Raw genomic sequence first — 14,325 nt, 5'->3', positions numbered from 1 at the left:
CGTCGGGCTTTCGCTGAGACGTTGTACCTCGGCGATTGTTCTTACTTTCTTTTAAATTAATCACTTTGTTAATTCATAGTAAGAAAGCTGTAAGAGCAAAAATGTGGTTTTGGTTAAAGTCCATTGGAAAGAGATACCTACATATGTATGTATGTACGTTTGAAATAATGCAGCATAGAAAAGCTTATCATTCATTACGAATCAGCCGCAAGTTCCCGGCTACGGTGTCTCCAATTACGCTTGCAAAGTTATGCACACCAAACCGTAACGTCAATATGTATATGCATACATACATACATACAAGTGCATATAGTGAAGAAATATATATACACATTTTTACATTTATCACACACCCAAGCGAGGCTTAAAAGAGCGTCTCAAAGAGGCGTTGAAGTTAGTCTTTGTCGCGCTTAAATCGGGAAAACATTAAACATTGACTGTTGATTATTAAGTGCAGACACCTACGCAAATACATACATAAGTACATATAAGTATGCAGAAGTATATGCAGCTATTGGCTTAATACAAGAATCTCACTTGCATCAGCAAAAAATGTCGAAATTAGTATTGTATTACGACGATGTTAGTCCACCGGTACGCAGTTGTCTGCTGCTTATCAAACTGCTGGACTTGGATGTGGAATACAAATTCGTGGATTTGTTCAAGGGCGGTCAGCTTGACAAGGCTTTCTTGGAGGTGACTACATTGCTGGAGATATGAAAGTAATTTTTAGATTTTTTAACTGTTATTTCACGCCCTCCCCCCCAGCTAAATCCAAATCACACAGTGCCTACTCTGGTTCACGATAACCTGATTATTACCGATAGTCATTTGATTCTTATGCATCTTTGTGAGAAATTCGAGAACGCCAGCGAAGATGAGGCATTATGGCCGCGAAATTACGAGCAGCGCATTCGTGTATGGAACTTGCTGTTTTTTGAGTGCTCAGTGCTTTTTCGAAGAGACAGCGAGTTTTTGGTGAGTATGCAAGAATTATTTGGTAAATTTTTTGTTAAACGATTCAACAAGGTTTACTTTGTAATACTTTTTAAAAGCGGTCCTCATTGTGAAAAGTTAAAAATTGCACAAGTTGGAAGAAATTAGCATTAAAATTTTTGTTTTTTCTTGTCGAATTGAAGGCATATTTAATGGGCATAAGGTTTCGTCGTGGAGGCTCAAATTTCCGACGGTTGTTCCAAAGATCCCTTCCTTGCCCACCCTAGCCCTGAAGTCACGAAGCACGATTTTGATATCGTGATGGGGGCAGCGCTCGTATGTGCGCTCCAAGCGCTCATATAAGAGATCCTTGGACGCCTCGTCTTTCTCCTCCATTGGGACATGAGATGTGATGTTGAATAATCTCGTTTTGATGCAGATTGTGGCTAGACGTTCGTCCACCGGGGTGAACGCTAATACTCGGCGACTGAGCCTCTGTCCCACCGCCACCACAAATCCGAATTCGCGCTTCTTAACGTGACAGGTAGACGTCGCAAGGCCCTACGCGTTCCCTGCCTTGCCGCGTCCATCACATTTTTTGTAATGGCGGTGATGTCAGCCCTTGTATTCGCGAGAACATCAACCAGCCGGGCAGAGGCATCCTCTCCATTAAGGGTCCGTACATTTTAGGTACATGCCCTTAAATCGCAGTCTTTTAAGCATTTGCCGTGGTCTTCATCAAAAGAGGGGGTCTCATCCGAGGATTGTTGCATTGTTTTTTTTTTTGGAGTTTGGTCGCTACCCAGAGGATAAGTGAATATTAGGAAAGTCGGGAGCTGCGCTTGAACCTTCCGCAAAATAATCACTTCTGGCCACTTCCTGGTGCATGGTAGTAGAAATATTTCCCCACTTGCAACTGCATCTACTTATGAAATAAAATATATAGATATATTTTCATACTTATGTACATACATACATAGGTATACATATCGAGCCCTAACCGCCAAAATAACGCGAGCGACATTTTTCTTTAAATTTTCTTTTTGTTGCAGAAATGCATCTAGATGCTCTAGGAATATTTCTGCATCAAAAAGAAAATTTTGGAAAAAAAAATTCGCCTACGTTATTTTGGCGGTTAGGGTTCGATATGTACGTGTCATAATAAATTTTATAAGTAACGGGTTGTTTTTGTAATGTAATTTTCAGTCCGGCATAGTTCGTGGTGGCTTCAAAAGTGTTGATTTACCGTTGCACGAACGTAAACTGCTGGAGGCCTATACTATGATGGAGACATATCTGCGAAGGCACAAATATATGGCCGCTGATCATGTAAGTTCAAGTTCGTCGGAATATTTAAATATCGTCGTTTAAAGTACAAAACCGCGTAGCGTGCTGGTGCAAAACCTGGTAACTGACATTTGTGCCAAAAAAATATTTGCTCACCGGAAGTTCCTGGCATCAAGCGCTTATCCATTCATACTTAAATATCGATTCTCAGACACGGGAAAAATAGATAATTAGGGATAAAAGAAAGAACCGTTTGGAGATGAGAAAAATTTTACTCTCTTCTCGACCTCACAAACGAGGTTTTGTATTTTCTTGATACGCGATTTTGTACTTTAAACGACGATGTTTATAACATCTACTGTCTCTTAAATTCTTTATGTTGGCATCTTATACATTTATTGCGAAGATCTCTCCAACTAACCGCAATTTCATTTGATTTCGTATCAATTACGGAAATTTATGCAATATCTACATATAACTCTCTATCAATGTATGTACTACCACTTGTATGTACATACATGTATGTATATTTTCTCCCCACAGTTGACTATTGCTGACATATCCATCGTAACCACATTGAGTACGGTGAATCTAATGTTTCCGATTGCCGCTGGCGCCACAGACAAATGGCCTCTATTGAATGATTGGTTCGCGCGCATGCGAGCATTGCCGGTATATCATATCAATGAGACTGGTCTGGAAAAGCTACGCGTTGTCATCGAGCGAATTGGCAAATTTAAATTTCCAACAAGCGAAATTGCGACACCACCCGAAGAGGAGCAGGAGGAGCCCAAGGAGGAACCTAAGACAGAAGAAGCGAATGTTGTGAGCCAAGAAAATGATGAGGACAATAGGCCAGAAAATACTCCAAATGTGGATTAGTTTAAGTTCACTGAGATTTACCGAAATTCTGAAATATATTTTCTTTACGGTTTTCATAAATTACATATGAAGGAGCTGCTTAAATTATTTAAGTGAAATGTATGAAAGCTTGATTTAAATCGTTTTGGTAAGTAATAGAGCATAAATTCGGATTAAAGAGAACGATTTTCAGAAAGTCGATTTCTTATTCTTTTCCTGAATGAAAGTTAATAATTAGAAAGGGATATGTAGTTTTAAAACTCCCTTTAACCTTTACAGTACAAGCGCCCCTTATATTGGACAAGCTTTGCTGTGCTTAAAGCTCTTTTTTGTAAATAGAGCTTTTGTTCCTAAAAGAACAGTGGTTTTGAGCAAATTATACCATTCTTATTTACCGCGTTTCTTTAATTACATTTTGCGGGTGCATTTGAGCGTGCTTTTTTCAGAAAAGAGTCACAAAAGTCGATAGTGACCATTTTAATATATTGGAAAAAATTTACTATTTTTCGGTGGAATGGGGATTCCAAAAAGGTTTATTCATAGTTTTAAATAAAATATATTTCGGAAAAAAATAAAAATATTTGAGATAATTTATCTGCCTATGATAACTATGCCTCTCAACGATTCATAATGAGCAGCACTCAAACTCGATACTCCATTTTGTGTAATCGATAATTTTCGCAGTTTTTGGCAATAATTTTTTGAGGCATCTACATTCATGATGGGCACTGCCTTGCCTGCGGGCAAAGCTCTTTTAAGCTTTCTATACATTTTGTATAGGCGCGTGCAGAGTAAAAGCTCTCTCTGCCCATCGCTGATCTAAATAAAAAATTTTCGATTTTCAACAGAAATTCTATTTACATTTAACATTGAATGTCCTAGGCTTGGACCAATTGTCCGCTTTTGCATGACATTGTAACCAATATTAGATCAAAACTCATACTTTATGCATTACATTCGGACCACTCTCAGAGCAATTCACCAGTCTTTCATAACATTGCTTTGATCAATTGTACCAAACTTTCCTTCAGAAAAATACTACAGTCATTACATACTACAAGAGTGCTGGGAAGTGAAATAGCAAATTTATTGCAAAAAAATTTTAGACCATTTTTTTTTTAGAAAGTAGCTGAACACAAGTTAAAGAAAATTAAACAGCTTACGTAATTTAGATATTCCTAACGTTGATAACGCCCTTAAATTTCATAGCTTTTCAATTCATTGGCAATGTGTGAAAGGAAGCTTTCAATTCAACGATCAGTCGCAGTTCCTTTTTACAAATCAAAGTGAAAGTCATGTGTAAAATTTAATTTTGATTTTGAAATTTAAACATTTCGGAAATGCATTCAATAAAATTCCTATAAATTTTATACAAAATTTAATTGTTATTTTTTTTCTTTGTTGTGCTCTCAAACACTCAAAGCTTAAATCATTCAAAAACTTCCGCTTGTACTCGCGCATAGACATAAGTTCACGCAAGTCGGCGGTGCACAAATTCGCGATCGTCCGTCCCTTCAGTAATGTTTGCCAACAACGAAATTAATCATGTGCGCCCCATTTTGTATTACGACGACATCAATCCACATTCGCGTGCTGTGTTAATGATCTTGAATATGTTAAACGTCGATGTAGAGTTGAGAGCAGTCGAAATGATCAAAGGCGAACACTTGAAGCCGGCATACGCGAAAATCAATCCAGCCGGCACCGTCCCCACCATGGTGCACAAGGAGCTCATCGTCACCGACAATGCAATATTCGCTTATGTGTGTGAAAATCACGGCAATGACAAGGCAAAACAGCTAATTGCGTTTAATTGCTACAAACGGCATTGCCGTATCTTGTCCCGGCTATTCTTTGAGAGTCAAGTGCTGCATCGCATCCATGGACAATTGATGGTAAGGTGATGATGTTGCGACGTGTCAAAGAGGTATTTATTGGTTGTATATATTGCAGACTGATTTAGTGCGTAAAACTATTTATGAAACAGATGTTGATTATCATCAGAAGAAAGTGGAGAACGCGTATGATGTGATGGAGTCCTATTTGAAAGATGGTGAATATATGGCAGGCTCTGTGGTGAGTTTACTGTACTGTTGAAGACTCAAGATGATAATCACGGATAGGTTATAGGAAACAAGGAAACTATAAATCTAAAATTAAGAGTAATTTTTAGAAGTCAAATATAAATCCAAAGGGGAGAGACTTAAAGCTTAAATAGATTAACTCTGACTTAATCCGGATCAACTGCAGTTAATTCCCGAGTTGATCCGGATCAACGCTGTGGTCTGTTTATGCTTTTACAGCTTTACGCCACCTTCGAACGACAAATGGATTTTATGAAAAACTCGTTCATGGCAGGAATGCACTCAGAGGTTTGTCATTGCCTGACTTTTTCTAATTTAGATGTTGCTCGGGCCAGGTCCCGAATACAAGTCAAACGGGGTGGTGGTTCGCATCTCTAAACACTTAGCCACAAGGGCCCATACTAGATGCTGCGGCTGTTATTTCTATGGATGAATGCTTCAATGCTTCTATACTCAAGTTTTTCTATGACCTTTAAAAGGTATTTAAGAGTAGAATGTCACCTCTTGCAGCGGGAGGGTCTGAAAACTATTAATCCCATTATATTTCTTGCCATAGCTGGGTGAAAATATAGCTGCCTTTATGATATCTTGTATTCAGTGTTGTGATCCTCAATAGAAGAAGACGCTTCCCCTAAAAAGGGTAACTATTAGATTTGTCCAAGTTAAGTTTTTGATATAATCCTAGATACAATAAATTTGTATAGAAGGCTCACAGCAAACAAAATACCTTCAAAGCCTTAACATCTTTCAGGCACGGAGTCTATCACTTCGAGGAATCCTCTAAATTAAAACTTCTTTGATAAGACCATAATCAGCTTTGTATCTGTGGTGCAGTCGACTCTCATTCATTAGCGTGTGAAAATCTGCTCAGAAAATTTCACAGAACGATCGTTGTGTGCTGTACAGATCTTTATCTACTACACCTGGGAATGCTTGATACCTTTATCCAGCTAAGACCACTAATTGCGAGGAAGATAGTATCCTAACCTCTAAGTTCCTAAGTAGTTTAAGCGAATTTAAATGTAAAAACATACTGGCACATTCATTCCTATTCCACTAACATTGCTCTACCCCTTTTCCAGTTGACTGCAGCTGATATTTCATTTGCCGCTTGCCTCGGTGCGTTGGATATGATGTTTCCCATCGAGGCAGATCGCAAGAGGTGGGAAAAGCTGAATGATTGGTTCAGGTGCATGCGTTCACTGCCTGTGCATAAAATCAATACCAATGGAATTGAGAAGCAACGTCGAGTCGTCGAATATTTTGCTAAGTTTCGATTCGCAGGAGACGTAAGACTTTACACGACGGGCGTGCGTGATTCACTTGTGCCGCAATTCACTGAAACGCAGGCACGTTGTAGCATTGGCGTGCAAACGAACACGGCACAACAAACCGATTTCTCTGATCAATTTTCCGCTGACGACGTTTTACAACGAAATCGAATGGTGGAAAATAGTGCAAAAGATTTGGAAGTTGAAATATTCCCGCAAACAGCAGTTATTGATTTATTAAAAGAAATTCCAGCGTTAGAACTGACAGCCCTAAGCTCAGAAAAAGATGACACACAGAGCGCACCAAAACAATCGCCTGCTACGCTTAATAATCCGCATCCGCCAGAAGACCGCTTAGTCCCAGAACCTGTGATCATTCCTGCAGCGCAAACTGAGACGAGTACTATCGCAGAAAGAAGCTTTGGCGGCGAACAGAAAGAAAAACCACCAGTGCCACCAAGGCGGAAACGAAATAGAACGATTGTTATGACAGCGTTAGATGTCAATGGAAAGAACTCAGATAATGAACCCATTGAGGATCCGAGAGGAGGTACTAAAGAGAAACCTATAACGGCCACATTAGAAAACCAGAAGAACAAGGACACACTAGAAAGTAAAAATAATAACTTGAGCCGTTTGAACGGCGGCGTGGAGCCTATCGTTCCACCAGAACCGCCTGTCAGTGCTTGTCCCTTAACAGCAGTTAACAAGACCTCGGAAACAATCAAAGAAGCCGGAAAGAATTCGTTGCCGATACCAGCTAAACCGCCAACTACAAGAGACGAGAAAATGAAAACCAGCAGCGAACCCAAGCCGAATGCCAACGACAAAAATAAGGCCACTAAAATACCGATACTGCCGCCAGGCTCTCCAATCAACGGACAGCAAGTGGCTTTGCAGTATACGCGCGGTTCATATGCGTCTGCTGCACCATCGCTCGTCGCGCCACCACCGACCCCGAATAATTCATCGCAAGATGTACAAAACGACTTTGAGTTCCCGCCACCACCATCTGAGGTTTCGCTACAAAATTCACGCGCATGCTGCAAAGCGGTCCGAGCAACAAAATTGATCGTATCTAATAAAGTAAACGCAGAATCTATACGGAAGACTGTTGTAAAAAAAGCAAGTGGCTTTGCACGAACAGACAATTCAAAGGTCTTAACTGATTCCGTGACAAAGACTGCTGCCAAAAAGTCAACCGATGTAAAGCCCATAGCCGACAGAAACAGCGCCGTTACCGATAACAAAAAGTTTAAACTTGTAAAGAAAACGAGACTCATTGCCAGCGGTACGAAATCGCCTAGTTCTCATATCTCGATTGCATCATTGGGAAACAATAAGGCTGGAAAGGTGCAGAAACCTTCGAAAGAAACAAACACCGCGCCAAAATTGATTAGAGCAGCAACGGGTAGACCTGTTACAAAAAGTCAGGACAGGAAAATTCAAAAACTAGGAAAAGGCGGTGATGTTAAAGTGGTTAAAAGTTCGGGTGCCACTGTGAATGGCTGCAAAAGTGTAAAAGGAGGTTCGCTTAACTCTACTGGCACAGTGAGAATAAATACCAAGCCAACAGAAAAAAAGCGAAGAGTTGAGGGAGGTGGCCATTGGCGATCCAAGGAAAAAGCACCATCAGTAGATATGCACTCCAAAATTTTGGACACTGTCTTAAAAGAGCCTAAAACTGTCGAGGTGAAACCTGCAGGTCTTGTTCAAAAATTGGAAGCGAATTCCACGCCACCAAACACAACGACAGCTGAAGGAAAAGCGGCTTCCCAAATCACTACTAAAGCCGTTAAAAAACAGTTGAAGCCAGCAAGCCAAGCACTCAGCTCAAAAAATAAAGTAAACGTCTACCCTGCAAAGATAACAGGAGACAATAAAACTAAAACAACAAAAATCCTCAATACTAGGCCATTGGTAGTTGGTGTAACCGCTTCCAATAAAAGTCAGCCAAACGTGGATACAGTAAAGCGGGCAGTGATAAAAATTAAAAAGAAAAGAGGAAAAGTTCCAAGTGTAGCGCAGTCTCTACCACTTGAAACACCTTGTGCTTCGATAAAAGAACTGAAGTGCGTTGTTGGACAAAATAGAATACAACAAAATGCGAGCTCGGCAACACTAACGCCCGACTACAGCACACCAGAAACCACTACCGGAAAAACATCGCAGGCTCTAGCAGTTTCTGCAGCTAACCGCATAGTGCAATCGCCAAACGAAGCCGGACATATTTTGCCAACTAATCCATTTCCGCTTGCGGGCAAGAGGGAAGAAGTGACTTTCTCAGCTCTGAAAGAGGTACCAGCGAAAGTGGGACTGGTTGCTAAGACAATGCAGACACTTGCTGCTGCAACACCAAATTTTCGACCACCGGCCATAAACATATTGAAAGTACTGTCCCCAAAGCCTTATCCACTTTCCCCACCACTACTGCCATTTCATCACAAGTTACCACCACCACCGCTGCCAAACTTGTCACCAAACGACGGAATGCCACAGGCAGGTACCGTAGCAAAGGCGCTGCAGTTTTTAAGCGCAGTAACCTCTGAAGCAAATCCGCTTTGCGGTGCCGTTAAACCATTCAGAAAAGCTGCCTTGAAGATTAAAAGCATGGAACAGCCAGCATCAGCGGTGGTGAACAATGGTGTCGAGGAAGCGGTTGATGCATGACCACTGGCTGAAATACTGACGGCGACTGTACGATATATGAACAAGAGCAAGGTAGAGCATACGAATGAAGTAACAACGACAAATCAAACTGAGCAATCGTTCGCAAAATTAAAAAAATTTTATCAGATAAAACGGTAGGAAATATGGCGCCAGCGGCTGAGGTGAAGGCAGTAGCAATAAATCTTAATCGAATGGCAGATATATGTAGCTGTGATGGATTGTCAGATTACATCGTCGTTAGCGTTGAATGAGGTTAACAAATCGGCAGATGGAGTTTTGGTAAATATTAAAGAGGATGAAGTATTGAACATAGCTACAGAGGCAGAACTCGAAGCAACAGCTCAAACAACATGTGATATCGAGTCACAACTAAGTAGTGCTTCTTTGCAACTGCCCAAGTCGTTGAATCGCCCGCGAAAGCTGATCTCATCGCAGCCACCCTGGAGGCACCAAAGGAAGACCCAAAAACGTTGGATTTAGAGGCGCATGAATCGAAAAATTCTTCAAAACCATCGGCCGTTTGCACCAACACCGCCAATCAGACCGAAATATACGTATGTATAAATACAACGCCCCCACTGCCGTCACTTCCGACAACAACAAATGAAACGTTGATATCGCAAAAGACGGAAGAACAGCGCACTGGTGGTGAGACAGTGATGCAAGCACGTGGGTTAAATCCACGCATGCGCGAGGAACGCCCAAAATTAAATTTAAAAAATTAAAAAAAAATATATTTAGAGCGAAGGGAGGTATGCACAGTGCAGGTTTTTAATTTCATCAAATTTCAAATCACCGTATTCCGATAAAAAAGTTCTTAATTAAAACAAAAAAAACTTTATCGCACATCTACAGGCTAAGATCTTAAATTTTTGGAAATATAGATTGTAATTGGTCTGTTGATAATTCATCTAACTTGTTGAATAATTTGAATGTAACTTTTTAAACACTTGGCAACCCTCTTCAAACACTCCAAATGTTCAAAATAAATATTTCTTAACATTCATACGTTTGTCTCCCGTATTTTTATATTTCACATAATCATTGTGTTTCAAAGTTAATTAAGTTAGACCTTACAAACAGGTGGCAGCCCTCTTCAAAAGTAATTTAACCTTGTAAACTGTCGTTCGTCTGACATTGCCATACACGTTTTTAAAACTGATGAATTAAGTTGACTTTGATTTTTTAAACATGTGGCTATCCCGCTAAATATAGTTCAGAAATAAAAATTTTTCAAAAATTCCTTCGATTGAAATGTATATTTTAGTAATTAATTTAACTTACTTTACTTACTTAATTTGAACTCAACCTTTTAAACAGGTGGCAACCCTCTTCTAACACCTCAAAAATTATCTTAGTGTTCAAACTAAAGCTTTCTTAGCACTCTTCTGTTAGCCATCCTCATTTTGTTATTTCATATAACTTGTGTACATATATACATATGTATATGTTAACTAAATTCGTCCAGCCTTTTTTGTGATTGCAGACAGCTAAAACATGGGTTACCTAGAATTTATTTATATGTTCGTCAGCTTAAATTTTAGCACCGAAATTTTACAGCTTTGTTCACAACTAGGCAATAATCATAAAAAAGATGTTTATTGCAACGCCGACCGACGCTTATCGTAGATATGCAGGACAAGTTCAGCCTCAACTCATCTCGAACGAAATTTACATTTATGACTTGCCAAACCCGCAAATCATATCGAGTTTCACTCAATAATTGCAAACCCTCTTTGACAACTGCACGTTTTCAATAATACTCTAACGCATTAACGGTTGGCTAAAATCAGCGAGTGTCCTTTACTGACAAGGGACTGGCACAAATAGGTAATAGACGCATATACTAAATACATATGTACATTAGACCGCACCAGAAAAAAATTCTAACGTATTTTTGCAAGGCAATTCGAAAAACAAAAAGTTTTTATTCGTTGATCTCATTTACGCCGTTCTAGTACAACTACACCAGATTTATTATTACCCTAACATACCACCCTAACGTCAGTAAAGTAAAGCTCACCAATAATCATTAAATTTTTGCTTAGAAAGTATGTACATACATATTTCGACGATTCCAATAGATTTATTAAAAAATAATAATTATATTGTAGGTGTCAACGAAAAATGTAAAAACGCAACCCCTACTTCGGCCAAAAAATAACATTTTTTTCGAAATCGCCTTGCAAAATACTTAAGACTGGGCCGTGTTGGCCGAATGGTTTTTTTATTGTTTGCTTGTAAGGTGGTGCGGTCTAATGTACATCTGCCTACATACATGCATGTGAAAGTGAACTTACTAGTAAAACAAACGAGTGGGACAAACGCATAATAAAAGATAACAATACGCAAATATGTACTTATGTATGTATGTATGTATGCCTAAGCAGACTACAACGAGCACAACAGGACTAACGCAATTTCGGTTTGAATTGCATTCAGATAAAGATGGGAGTGAAATCTAGATGTTGGCTCAATCATTAATACGAAACCGGATGCCAGTGTGAACAGTTCGAGCGAATGTGAATCGAAATCGTAAAAGTAGGCAACTTTTTGACAGATGACTCTGGGGAATACACTTACGTGTGTAGGTATATGTATGAAGTATATACACACCGCGTGTCACAATTGTAAGCGCGGGTCATTTTGAAAAGTTTTAGCAATTTATTTTTTTGTTATTTAATTTTAGCTGTGTTTTTATAAATATGTAAAATATTAGACACAATTCGTAAAAATTTCGTGCTTTTTGATTAATTTTTGAGCGTGTAATTTTGTAGCCCATTAAATTTTAGTACAATTAAGCGGATGTTTGAAGTAGCTAGGACTTACCGTTGATTTATGGTAACATTTTTTGTTGAAGGTGTTTATATTTTTTTGATATTTTCCTGAAAGTGTGTTGAAGTTTCTTGAATATTCGAAAAAAAATTCGAAACTGGATTTACACGTTTTTTTTTTTTTTTTTTAATAAACTATGTATATTTAAATAAAATAACAAAATCAATTGTTAAGTTTTGTCAATATGCGGTGCGCTTATAATTATGACACCGGGTGTATACACGAGTAAATCTATGAATATTGTCATCGTGAATGGTATGAGGTAGGATTAACAGAGGACAAGTGTCATTAGCAGTAAAACAAAGGAGGAATACTGTAAATGTTATGCGAGCAGCGGAGAGCAAACAAAGGCCTAGCCACATCAACAAAAAAAGTGAATGTGCAAACAATCCGACAGGCAATAATACCTTGTCAAAATAGAGAGTAGGGTACAAAAAACCCACACACCTGACATACATACATAAATAAGTGTGAAGGATAAAAAAAGTAAGTAAGTCCGTTTAGAGGCTAACTTCTCTACTCGTTAAAGTGGCAGCATGGTTGGAGAGCATGCAAGAGCTTGGTTTGCATTTCATTTGCATACATATAGTACATACATGTGTACATACATACATATATTGTGCGATATGAATTTCCTCGGTAGTATAAAAATGCCAAAACAAGCTAAGAAATAACGTGGGATCATAAAAATTTTTTAAGAAGCCTCTAAAAGAATGTCTTATTCATTAAAATATGTAGTAAAAAATATATGAACATATATCTACATGTGTACATTATGGTGCCTCACCAAAACAAATTACGGGTTCCATCGCAATTATAAATCTTATTATATTTGAGAAGCTCCGCCAAAATTTTTTGCAGAAATATTTAGATTTACGTGAGCTGCATCGTTTTGAACACAATTTTATGCAGACGTTTTAAGATTAAACTCTTATATCATCTGAAGTGATTATTGGAAAAAAGTATTTTTAAAAACTAGTTTTATTTATAAAAAAATCTATTTTTGGAACTACTTTCATATCGGTTCAACTCATGTAAATCTAAATATTTTTTCGAAATATTTTAGCGGAAGTCTTAAAATATAATTGATTTCATAACTCCAATGGCAAACCTGTACCAATTATTTATTGCATGGAGTGTGATGCACCCTAGTAATAAATACGTATGTATATATATTTGAAATATTATTTTTTCAAACTTAAAGTTCCCATCTGTTACTGAAGTTACTCCACGCCACAACAGCGCATTTAAGTCAATTAAGTATTACACAAAAAGTGGTGAATTCAATTAGCACTAAGTCCTAAAGTTAAAATAAACAAAAAGTTATTTGGCCTTTTTGTATTCTTTGCTCTTTTGTGACAATGTTGATATTTTCGATTTATTGCCTTTAATTACATTGAGGTACATTAGCATATTTGTTAGGTGGGCTTGTCAATTACCTTGTTTATGCAGAACTAAAGGCCTGGGAAATGAATCCTTTGTTATTTACATGCTTCAATGTATGTATGTATGTATATATGAATATAAACAAATTAACGGTATTAATATTCCTAAATTGGCACCATAATGCCATGGCATTAAAATTAAATTTCTTAGTGGTTGACTTCGTGATACTTCTAATTTGTGTACTCTTTTGGTGGGTGACAATATAAACACACAGGCGCTTTAACGTGCCTACATATATAAGTACATATTGTAAGTAACGAACAAGTTAAAGTACAAACAACATCAGCAGAAGTTTACAAAGCTATTGAGACCCAACTAGTAGAAAAGGGTACTGATGTCTACTCAATTAAAAGTTTTTGAGGTAGTTTTCAAAAAATATGTATCCTGCGATTGATATAGAAGATATCAGTCAAACCCCTTAAAACACTTGGTCACTTAGCTACATGAATGTATTTGAAATATGAAACCCGGAATGCTGGAACTGTGGCGAATGAATATGCCTTACGATGTGCAATTGGATGCTATTGGATCATTTGGCAGCTTCACATCAGTCGGCCCATATAGGTAATGACCTTGAAAAATATATTCACTGCATCACCAACACTTGCTCATGTACGACTATATATTCGTACCACAATTATGACGGTAAGTTGTCAACTGCCTCTTCCCTAGGGCTTGTAAGAACCAAATGCCTGGAGAGAATCACAGTTTATTTCTTGTCATCTATTGCCGGCAATGAACTATTTGGATTGTCATATTTTCGTTTGAAGGAAAGCGTGTTGGTGGTAACATCGTAGGTATTTTGGTATTAAATAAAAAAATAATAGTCCAATGGAGAATTATTTATGATGACGTTTGAGGAAAATATTTAACAAGTTTTTTGGGGGTTAAAAATTTCTAAGCACTAAAATAGGGAGAATGTTGTCTGGTGGTGT

At 38.2% G+C, this 14,325-nt stretch overlaps 2 protein-coding genes across 2 annotated transcripts; both read left to right on the top strand.

Moving 5' to 3' along the window:
- Positions 1-382: 382 nt before the first annotated feature.
- LOC108377060 (glutathione S-transferase E14-like) lies at positions 383-3,339 on the top strand. The gene is made up of 4 exons (XM_017633327.1): positions 383-696; positions 769-978; positions 2,143-2,265; positions 2,767-3,339. The coding sequence occupies exons 1-4, from the start codon at positions 553-555 to the stop codon at positions 3,103-3,105; spliced, it is 816 nt and encodes a 271-aa protein (XP_017488816.1). The 5' UTR covers positions 383-552; the 3' UTR covers positions 3,106-3,339.
- Positions 3,340-4,555: 1,216 nt separating this feature from the next.
- LOC108377061 (uncharacterized) lies at positions 4,556-9,109 on the top strand. The gene is made up of 3 exons (XM_017633328.1): positions 4,556-4,979; positions 5,038-5,160; positions 6,251-9,109. The coding sequence occupies exons 1-3, from the start codon at positions 4,605-4,607 to the stop codon at positions 9,107-9,109; spliced, it is 3,357 nt and encodes a 1,118-aa protein (XP_017488817.1). The 5' UTR covers positions 4,556-4,604.
- The last annotated feature ends 5,216 nt before the right edge of the window (positions 9,110-14,325 follow it).

The sequence above is a fragment of the Rhagoletis zephyria genome, unplaced genomic scaffold (assembly GCF_001687245.7).
Source record: "Rhagoletis zephyria isolate East Lansing unplaced genomic scaffold, Rhagoletis_zephyria_1.1 Rzeph_scaffold_11400, whole genome shotgun sequence".
Lineage (NCBI taxonomy): Eukaryota > Metazoa > Arthropoda > Insecta > Diptera > Tephritidae > Rhagoletis > Rhagoletis zephyria.
This window is presented reverse-complemented; position numbering and strand designations above follow the sequence as displayed.

Coding starts and splice junctions, on each gene's coding strand:
- LOC108377061 (XM_017633328.1), top strand. CDS start 4,605: ATGTTTGCCAACAACGAAATTAATCATGTGCGCCCCATTTTGTATTAC. Junction 4,980..5,037: donor GCATCCATGGACAATTGATG/GTAAGGTGATGA, acceptor TATATATTGCAG/ACTGATTTAGTGCGTAAAAC. Junction 5,161..6,250: donor AATATATGGCAGGCTCTGTG/GTGAGTTTACTG, acceptor CCCCTTTTCCAG/TTGACTGCAGCTGATATTTC.
- LOC108377060 (XM_017633327.1), top strand. CDS start 553: ATGTCGAAATTAGTATTGTATTACGACGATGTTAGTCCACCGGTACGC. Junction 697..768: donor TTGACAAGGCTTTCTTGGAG/GTGACTACATTG, acceptor CCTCCCCCCCAG/CTAAATCCAAATCACACAGT. Junction 979..2,142: donor GAAGAGACAGCGAGTTTTTG/GTGAGTATGCAA, acceptor TGTAATTTTCAG/TCCGGCATAGTTCGTGGTGG.